Source organism: Folsomia candida, unplaced genomic scaffold (assembly GCF_002217175.1).
Source record: "Folsomia candida strain VU population unplaced genomic scaffold, ASM221717v1 Fcan01_Sc024, whole genome shotgun sequence".
NCBI lineage: Eukaryota > Metazoa > Arthropoda > Collembola > Entomobryomorpha > Isotomidae > Folsomia > Folsomia candida.
The window spans coordinates 1,607,637-1,619,707 of NW_019091216.1; the positions used below are offsets into that span (position 1 = coordinate 1,607,637).

At 37.5% G+C, this 12,071-nt stretch overlaps 1 protein-coding gene across 1 annotated transcript; it reads left to right on the forward strand.

The window, feature by feature from the left end:
• The first annotated feature begins 1,001 nt into the window (after window positions 1-1,001).
• On the forward strand, window positions 1,002-6,134 carry LOC110859062. Its single transcript, XM_022107925.1, has one exon. It carries the CDS (start codon window positions 1,002-1,004, stop codon window positions 6,132-6,134), a length of 5,133 nt encoding a protein of 1,710 aa, XP_021963617.1.
• The last annotated feature ends 5,937 nt before the right edge of the window (window positions 6,135-12,071 follow it).

A 12,071-nucleotide genomic window follows, 5' to 3' on the forward strand; every position in this document is an offset into this window, starting at 1 on the left:
CACATTTTCAAATATGATGGAATTAATATAAATATCCATTTTTCTTTCAAATTTCAACATACCGCATAAATTAATGTAAATAATTTATGACATATGAAACATCAGACTTCAACACTACGATCTTTTACGATCTCCTACGAGATATCCTACGATCAAAGTATTCAAAACGTATGCACGTAATTTTGTAACGGGTAAAATGGACAGTTAAGTTTATAATTTAGTCAAAGATTATTATAAAGTGTGTCTTGATCTTGAGAGCAGTGTAACTGATGATTTGCCACCTTGAATAAACTTTTGTCAACAGTAAACACCTATATTTCCCACTAGTTACAAATTACACTAGACTATTCACGCCGGCGCTAAACTTTGGCATTTATTTATCATACAATTATACTTCATGGATTGAACCCACAATCAAATTTTAGAAGCTATATATTGTATATATACTAAATCGTCAAAATACTTGTTGTTAAGTAGCTTGTATAATATTTCATATGACTCTTTCCATGCAATTGTATTGTAACTAAAACTCATATCCTACTATGTAAATGCTCAAGGTCATTCCACTCAAACAGCTACTTATTCTTCCGTATTCTCAACTACTTACTCACTCTCAGTCAGTCACCCATTTGAACCACTTCTTCTTCTTGCTATCCTAAATTCAAAGTCATTTTTAAATAGAAACTAAATTCCCAAATTGTAAACTAAGTAATAATTTCTGACAATTAAAACCTTTATGACTGCTCAATTCAAATTAAATCTTCTGTGCTCGTTTTAAATACACTTATTCGACATCACCAAATTCAAGAAACCAAATTCAACACATTTCATAAGCCACAAACTAACATTTTTTGGTCTCGTGAATCCGATCGGCATTGTCATCGCCGGCATTTATTGCTAGTGTCAATTTGCAATAAGTGTAAGGGAACTATCTAGTGACAGTTGTGAATAGTGTTGAACTCGTTTTATAGTGTTTGTGTGTGTGAATTCGCTAAGTTAAAATGGCGAAGGACATGAGCACATTTGAGAGGATGAGAGGAGGGCATAAGGGTTGTCTAACCAAGATCCAAGCGACGATAGCCAAGCATGAAAACAGTTCAAAACTTCTCTCAGTGGACGAAGCCAAAGGACTTCTCAAAAGCGTGGAAACTTTGGAGAGCAAGGCAAGAGACATAGCGGACGACATATTTTCATTGTGTACCACTGACGACCTGATGAAGAAGGCAGTGGAGGAAGCGGATGATCTCGACATGAGGATCATTGAGACATTGGGACGACTGCAGGTCATCTTGAGATCCTATCCTGACACAAGCGGCAGCGCAGCGATCCACAAGGACACGGTCAAGCTCCCACGGATGGAACTTCCAGATTTGGACGGCAAGTACGAAAATTGGCAAAGTTTTCAAGATCTCTTCATAGCAAGTATTGACAACAACAAAGCGCTATCGGGCGCGCAGAAGTTGCAATACTTTAAAGTGTGTGTTAAGGGCGACGCCTTCAATCTCATCAAATCTTTCTCCATCACCGACTCTCACTTCAGGGAGGCGTGGAGTTTGCTTGTCGACAGATATGACAACAAACGGGAAATTACTCAAGCATTAGTCAATCGGATTTTCAGCCAACCTCATCTCAAACAAGAATCTGCATCAAGTCTGCAGCAATTGTTGGATGTCACAATGGAAAGCATGAGATCCCTTCGTGTGTTAGGTCGGCCCGTGGACGAATGGGACGATCTCATCGTGTTCATTGTGACGGATAGGATGGACTCAGCGACGCGGCGTGAATGGGCAATGTCACTAACCGGCACTGATCCACCGTCACTCAAGGAATTACAAGAATTCCTTGAGAAGCACATCAGAGGACTTCAATCCCAAGGAGGCAAGTCATCATCATCATCATCAGGGGAACGGCGACAATCGTCTTCTCAATCTCATCATGGTTCGGGGGAACGGCGACACTCGTCTTCTCATTCCCATCATGTTTCGGCCACAGCAGCCAATGGAATATCGTGTCACAATTGTAAGCAATCACATTATCTTTACCAATGCCAACCATTTCGCACTTTGTCACCGGAGGAAAGGTCAGTCAAAGTCAGCAACTGGTCGCTTTGTCGTAATTGTTTCAAGTCCAATCATATTGCAAAAGACTGTCCAAGTAATCATTCACGTAAGAAATGCAACAAACGTCACAATACTCTACTTCACTTCGAATCAAGACGCGCAGCAACGCCACAATCGGAATCATCATCATCTCACATCAACACCCAAGGAAGTCATGATCAATTAACATTAATGAAAACTGCATTAGTTAATGTTGAAGATAAGGCAGGTAATCAATTTACTTGTAGGGCGTTTTTAGATGACGGCTCAGAATCAAGCTTCATCACGGAGAGCTGTGCCACGAGTCTTGGTTTGACTCGTCAGAGGACAAATGTCAAGATTACTGGATTATCGTCGTCGTGCGTGGGGTCATCCAAGTTCAAGGTAAACCTCAATCTATCCTCATTATCACAAGGATCAAGTTTCAGTGTGGATGCATTGATCGTGCCAAGAGTTACAGCACCAATGCCCAAATTACCAATCAACATCTCATCATTTTCATATCTACGTGGTCTCAAACTGGCAGACCCTAAATTCAATGAACCCAGGCAAGTGGACATTTTACTTGGAGCTGACGTGGTGGCATCCATTATCAGACCAGGATTGAAAAATGGCCCAAAGAATACTCCCATTGCACAGAACACTCTACTTGGATGGGTGTTATCTGGTCGCACATTAGTCAAATCAACGGATTCAGCCGAAGTCACCGTCCTTCACAACAGTTTGGAGGAGGTCATTCAGCGCTTCTGGGAAGTGGAAGAGCTACCGAGTCAGCGTCACTTCACTCAAGAGGAGAAGGAATGTGAACAGCACTTCGTCGCCAACCACAAACGAGATATCATTACAGGTCAATATACAGTCAAATTACCATTCAACAACAATTTAACTAATTTGGGGCTCTCTAGAGAACAAGCTTTGCGAAGGTTAATGTCTTTGGAGAGGCGTTTCCAGAAATTTCCAGGTTACAAGGACGAGTATGTAAAATTCATGCGAGATTATAGCTCCCTTGGCCATATGATGCAGATTCCTCCAGATAAGATCAACCACAACCGAGGATTTTATCTTCCACATCACTTCGTACTTAAGGAGAACAGCAGCACTACTAAATTGAGGGTGGTGTTTGATGGCTCCGCAAGGTCAACCACCGGAATCTCACTAAATGCAGCATTGATGGTAGGTCCTACTATTCAGGATGACTTATGCACAATTCTGATGAGATTTAGGATGAAGCCAATCGCCCTGAAGGCCGACATAGCAAAAATGTATAGGCAGTTCAAGGTGGCTGAGGAGGATTGGGATTTTCAGAAAATTCTTTGGAGAGAATCACCCTCAGAACCAATTAAGGAATATTGGTTGTTAACTGTGACGTACGGCACCGCACCCGCGCCGTATTTGGCAACTCGTTCACTACAACAATTAGCGTCAGACGAGGCAAGTAGTTATCCTATTGCATCAAAAATTCTACTTGAGGACATGTATGTAGATGATCTTCTCGGTGGAGCAAGCAATGTGGAGCAAGCAATCATTGTTCAAAAACAATTAGTGGACCTCGTGGCGAAAGGTGGCATGCAAATTAGGAAATGGATGACAAACAACCCTACCGTTCTTCAGTCCATTCCCCCAGAACTAAGGGAAAGTAGCGACACTTTGGATTTGGACAGCACTGCATCATTTCCCACTCTCGGCATTGAATGGAAACCCTCATCAGATGTTTTTACTTTCTCCGTTCAGCCCTCACAACACATCGTCAAGATCACAAAACGACAACTACTCTCAGAGTTAGCAAAGGTTTTCGATCCACTCGGATTTCTGTCACCAGTCACTATCAACGCAAAGGTCATGTTCCAGCAATTATGGAAAGACAACGTTAGTTGGGACGACGAGCTCTGTCCTCAAATTCAAGCAACCTGGCTACAATATCAACAAGACTTAGCAAGCATTAAACAACTGCAAATTCCAAGATGTGTTACCACCGGCACTGTTGGAGTAACTCACCAAATCCATGGGTTTTCTGACGCCTCAGAGAAAGCCTATTCAGCCGTCGTCTACCTGCGGACTGAAGGGGAAGATGGTAACGTAACAGTAAGATTTATTGCTGCCAAAACCAGGGTGGCGCCGGTAAAACAATTATCTATTCCAAGGTTGGAGTTGTGTGGAGCGGTCATTTTAAGTGAATTGATTCAAGGCATTATGCAGGCTTGTAATCTCTCATGCTCAGTTACAGCCTGGACAGACTCAACATTGGTCCTCGGTTGGCTCAAGGCATTTCCTGGCAAGTGGAAAAGATTCGTCGCCAATCGCGTGGCGAAAATCCAAGAAGAAACCCCCTACAATTTGTGGCGATACGTTCGGAGCGAGGACAATCCTGCCGACTGCGCCTCAAGAGGAATATCCACACCAGATCTCATCAATCATCATTTGTGGTGGACTGGTCCTCATTGGTTACAAAGTAGTTCATTCCCATCTCCACATCCGGCAGAGTTCTCAGCGGAAGTGGACAGAGAAGAAAAGTCCATCAAGACGACGACACTTCATTCAACTATCTCTGACTCAATCATAACAAGGTATTCTTCTTTATCAAGACTGGTCAAGATTACGGGATATATCAATCGATTCATCTACAATATGCGAAGAAAGAACAAACACGAGCGAAAGTGTGGTCCATTCTATCCCCAAGAGTTAGAAGATGCATTATCCTCACTTGTCAAAATTGTGCAAAATCAGGAATTCTACAACGAAGTCAAATGTTTGGAGAGAAGACATGCACTACCAACGAAGAGCAAATTAATTCAACTTCATCCATTTCTAGACCAAGGTGGCATTCTTCGAGGGGGTGGTCGCCTCCAACATTCCCATGTGCATGAGGAGCAGAAACATCCCATAATTCTCCCTCATAATCATCATTTGACAACAATTGTCATTCGACAGTGTCATCATGACACATTACATGGTGGTCACAAGTTAGTCCTATCCACACTTCTTAAAAAATTCTGGATTCTACGAGGAAGAGAAACCATCCGTCACATCATCCGAAAATGTGTCATCTGCAGACGTCACAAAGCCAATTTAGCACAACAATTAATGGGGAGTTTGCCATCAACTCGGGTAACTGTTGGTAGACCTTTCCTCAATTCTGGAGTGGATTTCGCTGGCCCCTACCAAATCCTAAAATGCAAGGGAAAGGGAGCGAGGTCATTTAAATGCTATTTTGCTATATTCGTTTGTTTCAGTACAAAGGCCGTTCACCTGGAGTATGTGACAGATCTTACCACTGAAGCGTTCATTGCTTGCTATAAGAGATTCACAGCAAGACGAGGCATCCCAGCAATTATGTATAGTGATTGCGGGACCAATTTTGTGGGAGCAGAGAAGGAACTCGCAGCCAGCATCCAATCTGCAGAGTACAATCATGTGGTGGCGAACAAGTTGTCACCTCTCGGAACATTGTGGAAATTCAACCCACCCGCAGCACCACATCAAGGAGGACTTTGGGAGGCAGGCGTGAAATCTGTGAAATTTCATCTTCGTCGTGTCATTGGCCAAAGCAACATAACACTGGAGGAGTTCGGAACTCTTCTCTGCTGCGTGGAAGAAATTTTGAATTCTCGACCCTTGTGTGCACTGTCAACCAGCCTTGACGATCTCGACGCGTTGACCCCAGCGCATTTCCTCATCGGAGGTCCTATCAATTCAGTACCAGAACCAAACTTGCAAGAAATCAAAATCAACAGATTGTCCAGATGGCAAAGGGTCCAGCAAATCTCTCAACATTTTTGGAAACGATGGCAGAATGAGTATTTGTCCACCCTTCAACAACGGTTCAAGTGGACACAGAAGCGAGCCAATTTTAAGAAGGATGATTTGGTCTTGGTCCATGATGAACAATTGCCCCCCGCTAAATGGAAACTCGGTCGAATCATTGATGTCCATCCAGGAGCAGATTCATTGGTTCGAGTCGTCACAATTCGTACAAAGTCCGGAGACTACAAACGTCCTATTGCTAAGCTGAGTCCTTTATTACCATGTTCTGATTAATTTTCATTTGAAAGGACTCAATTTTCTCTTTCTAAAGTCATTTTTATTTTTCATGTAGACACGATGACACCACCAGTGATTCCGACAACTCAACCGTGGTTCCTCAACCCCCATCCCCACACGGCGCGGTCTTAACAAGCCAAACAGTTCGTGTTCCCGTGTGAATGTGTTTTTTTATGGGCGTGAGATGAAATATGCTCAAACAGTTCCATTTTAGTGTGTGTCAAGAGAGGAATCATGTTGTAGTCTAGGATGATCTGTTTATGTCATTGTATTTTCTTTTATGATTTGATTTTTGTAATGTAATCACATTTTGACCTATTCATTGTTCTTAATTTCAATTATCCTTTCATATCTCTAAATCTTTGTAATTGAATATTACAACGTGGGCGGTGTTAAGTAGCTTGTATAATATTTCATATGACTCTTTCCATGCAATTGTATTGTAACTAAAACTCATATCCTACTATGTAAATGCTCAAGGTCATTCCACTCAAACAGCTACTTATTCTTCCGTATTCTCAACTACTTACTCACTCTCAGTCAGTCACCCATTTGAACCACTTCTTCTTGCTATCCTAAATTCAAAGTCATTTTTAAATAGAAACTAAATTCCCAAATTGTAAACTAAGTAATAATTTCTGACAATTAAAACCTTTATGACTGCTCAATTCAAATTAAATCTTCTGTGCTCGTTTTAAATACACTTATTCGACATCACCAAATTCAAGAAACCAAATTCAACACATTTCATAAGCCACAAACTAACACTTGTACATATATCTGCAAATCAAACAAATTCCAATACCAAAATAATTCTGAAACTTCACTAGGTAGAATCGTTACCGATAGGTAAAATAAGTAGTAGTAATCATTAGTATTTGTAATGACTAAGGTTCTCTACCACATCTGGTAAAGTTTGCCACAAAAATAGTAATAAAAAATTCAGCGAAATTCAAACTTGTTACATTTTGGAATTCATCTTGTTAGATTATGTATTATAATAAATTCGAATTTCACAAAATTTATTATTACTATTTTTGTGACAAAGAGGGGTACCTACTTTCAATGGTTCCCTGGGCCACGCCCCCTTGTTTTCAATGATTATGATAATGATTTCAATTTTCAATGAAGGTGTCAAAAGGTCGGGTTCAGTTCTGCAAAATTTCATCAAAACATCAAAAATTTATGCAAAACCAAACTTCAGATATGTTTATGCATCATAAAATACACAAGTCTAGCGCCGAATTAATTATTTAGTAATATATGAACTATGTAATAGGTTACTAGATCTAATCTCTTGACGTGCGGTGTGCCTTGTTAAAACACAAAACGTTATTTACTAATTTTAAGGCTGTTTAGTGATAAATGCTTGAAATTTGTAAGTATTTCTAGGAAAAATTCATAGTTGAAAGCAATTTCAAAGCAAGTATATGATTCGATACTTGCTTTGAACTTCGAAACAAATTCAAAGTACAATTTTCACCACAAAGCTTTGTGGGCCAAATACCGTAGAATCTGGCCTTTAAGGCATTAGCTTGGAATGAATGTCTTTATATGTCATCGTGCTCTCTATAACCATTTTATCTTCCATGTAAAATATTTAGGCTATTAGTCAAGCCACTCCAGAGAACCAAGACCTCAAACTTTTTGTAATGCATTGCGGACATAGGGATTTCGCATTTTCAGCATTTCCGTCCATTTCCGCCCCCAAATGAGCTAAAATTTGTGTTATTCAATAGCGATAGGTGTCAAGAGCATATGCTGATGTCGGAAATTTCCACTTTTGGATATTACCCATATCGCAACCGTTCAAAGTTAACACACTAAAACAATTAATTATAATCCAAACTGAGTTTACTCAAATTGTCTGATCGACGAATGCCTATTATATCTTGCCAAAATCTAGAATCTTAATTTTTTAGTTCATACAAAAATATTTTGTCACGCTAGTAATTTTTTTTATAACAAAAAGTCGCTATTTAAAATATATTTATATGGTAAAAGTTTAAAGTCATTTTATCCTAAATTTCAAAGCGTATGTAATTAAATTATACTTTCGGCCACAAATTAAGCAAACTGACCCATAGTGGGGTGTAGTGAATTACTGACATTATGTAAATGGCTAGCATTTTTTTTACCAAAAGCTGTGTTACTAACCACCAGCCTTGGTTTTGACAAATTCTTAATCTTTGTTTGTAGTCTTCGTATTATGAATTCACTTACGATTTTGACGAATTTTCATTTCATCTAGCTAGTAAAATTACCGGATTCAAAATTTTTACCACTTCAGAAATACCAGTTTGGCAATAGTTTTGCAAATTCAGACTCTTTGGTCAAAATCCTTTGGTTGTAATCGAGCATCTTAATTAACCAAAACAATTTAATTAACATAATTATTGAAAAAAATCGATTAATTAGTTAATTTTGGAATATGTTGTTCTTTACTATTGGAAAGGAATATTATTAATGCAAGAAACATTAACTGTTCGATAACAAAAACAAAGTAAATATAGATTTAATACTATCTAGTGATAAATTGTAAAAACCTGTAAAACTTAAAATTAACAAAGACCTCCGGAAAATGTTTAACTATATTTTATTTCCAACTTGTCCAAATTTAGATCCGTATCCAATATTTGTGCATGTTTTAATTACAGGGTCGGGTAAAAGATTCGTTACACTCAGGTGCGAGATTTTATAAAAGTTTGTGTATGAAATTATTACAAGTTGTTTCCTCCATGACGCATTTATCATTGAATTTAAATTATGCCCCTCAAAGTTATTTATTGACTAAATCTACACAAAATGTGTGTAAATTTATAGAATATTAGTTTTCTTTGTAATTCAAGTAGTATCACCACTGGTAGTAGTATTTAAATTCAAATTTGTCAATTTGTGAAAGAAATAATTGAATTACATAGAAATTACAAAGATAAATTTCTAAAAAGAATTTCATCTAAATTGCGATAATATTTTTTATCATAAATTCGTCAATACGATATGTTTAGAATTTTTGTAGTCTGCTGACTTAAGTCAGGTAATTACCAGGTAATTACCTGGGAATCAATTTTGGAAAATTTATGTTTTTTAAAACATTTCAAGTAAAACCCCACAAAGAGGGAATCAATATCTTTTTGATTGATTACGAACTCAATTTCACATCAAACCAATTACGACAGTTAAGCTGCGCACGTGTGCCAAACAATTTACAAAATTCAAGTTCGTGTAATCCTTTATTAATATGTCAACACAAATCAGTTCCCCTTAGGAAATGGTTTGCAAACCCTGACATAACAAGGCATATTATTCTTACAAGCAAATATATAATTAAAAAGGTTTGACTGCGATGACTGCGATTTGAATTTGTAAATCAATCAAACAATCAATATAGATTTATTTGTTCAATACGATGGCCTCAGCCCATATCGCTACATGAAATACTGGAATAAGAAATTAGATTTATGTATGCATATATATATGCTGTGGTCAAAAGGGAGAGTCTAGGGATTTGAAACATTCAGTAAAAAAATAGAAAATATTCTTATAAAAGTCAGGGGAGTTTTTGTAATTATTATACAAGTCGATAAAGTTCGCGGTGGGGGTGGAAAGGAAGAGGTTGAGAAATTTGGAGCGTGTGGTTTCCAGGTGAGGACAATACAGAAGATAGTGGTCACTGTTTCCTTCTCCTTCACCGCACCATGGACAACTTGTTTGATTTTGGAGTGGAATCTTCTTATCATTGATTTTTAGATTGTAGAGGTTTACTCTTAACTGCGCCATAACTTGCGCCATAGGGAGAGGGAGGCTGAGCCGGAGGTATGGTTCAATTAGGGCGTGTGTTTTCATTTTAGCATAATTTGGGATCCTTGTTGTATTTGCCATATTGTCGATGTCCGTATTTAATAATTTGTCCTTTATTTTACTTAGAATGTGAGGTAACTTTGAAGGAAATATTTGTCTAAGTTGAGAGATGGGGAGGTCAAGTGTGTTATCATCGGATAGATCGACCATCAGCTCTTTTACTCGCGTTCCCCAGCATCGCGTCTTGGACTTGATTCGATTTGACCATCGTAGTTGCCACGTTAGGCTTTGGAATAAGAAGCTGTCTTCTTCTCTTTGCAAGAATTTGTAAATCTTTTAAAGTTAAAGTTACATTTAAAAGTGACCATTAACTTTTAAATTCTTTAAATATTTTCCCTGAAAAAATTGGGGGAAAGTTTTTAACATTTTTGTTCATCAAACGCTTTTTGTAAATGTAATTATATGTTTAAAAATTAAGCCATGCTCTCAAACTCAGTTAGGAATCTTTATTTGTAATTTGTTTAATTACTTTCGTAAAATAATACCATTGACGCTTGGCTTGTCCATTTTACTTATCCCTATTAATTATGTATTAAATTTTTCAACTATAGTAATAGTTCATGAGTTCAACCATACTTTACAGCAAAATTTGTTTGTGATCTATTTATTTACTCTGGGCTGATCCCAGTGTTTGAATTTAAAATCGGGCCGCCAGTATAAGAAAGTGGGGTGAAGAATGAGACTGCTGTAGAAATAAACTCAGGCAGGATATAGAGACCCGCAAAATTAGTCATTCAATTAGCAGACAAAATTATGTACATACCTTCATTCTACAATTTGTGAAACAATATTACAAAACAGTTTGCATAATTGTCAAAATCTTGCATTTTTTTTAATTGAATACAATTTTGGTAGGCAAATTATATAACAAAATTAAATAAAAACAGTTAACCCAGGCCACAAAAGTTGAAAAATGTATTATAAAAATCTCCTGATTTCCTTGGTCGTGTTAAAGATTTCATTATATTTTTATTTTAAACAAGCTCATTTAGAATTTGCTATTTTTGAGGCGGTCGAATTAAACAAGTTTTAAAGAATGATAAAAGACCTCGACATTGTAAACAGGTATAACCATTCAACTGGCGTATGGCCAACCCACTGCAGGCCTAATTCAGCGATTGGTGGAGAGGATTTGGATCCCGCACAGAACTTGATCTCACAATGCCCCGATGGGGCGCTCATAAACTCCAGCAGGCCAATTTTGTTCAAATTTTAAAAATCGAGTTTCATACACCATCTTGTGTAGAATTTTAATGTTTTAATATTTTGTAATTTTTCGATTTTTAAAATTTGAACAAAATTGGCCTGCTGGAGTTTATGAGCGCCCCATCGGGGCATTGTGAGATCAAGTTCTGTGCGGGATCCAAATCCTCTCCACCAATCGCTGAATTAGGCCTGCAGTGGGTTGGCCATACGCCAGTTGAATGGTTATACCTGATTGTAAACTGAATTTCAGCAAAACTTTGTGCAACCATGTTGGAATAGATTAATTGTAACATAAAGATTAAGAACTCTAGAGATACAAGCCGCAAAAAGAGAGATTTTAAAGCAATATCAAAAGCTATATAACGTTGGTTACATTTTTCCCAGCAAGTTTACCCAATTTTGAATAAATTTCGTACAAGTCTAGTTTAGAGTGTATCAAGAAATTAAAGAAGCGATGTATTCACATTCTCAAAAATAGTAAAGTTAATATAGATATCATAAGATAACATATCAATTAAGGTAAACAATTTATTCAATAACAGGAAACCTTAACATCTATATTACAATGCAATTACCAAACGCTCTAGGCTAATAATGCAGGCGCCAAATTACGAAAAATAGAAGGTTGAACGAATGAACAATATAAATAGTATAAATTACTAAATTAAATTTCCTATAATCCCACTGGTAAAATACAGGAATAATAATACTACCAGGAATAAATACCAGAAATTACTAGACATAATGAATTTAGCCCTAAATTCAGAATCCAAGCTCATAATCATTTTGTTGTTTTGTTAATCGGGCATCTTAATTAACAAAAATAATTAAATTAATCAACTAGTTCTAAGAATATACATATATGTT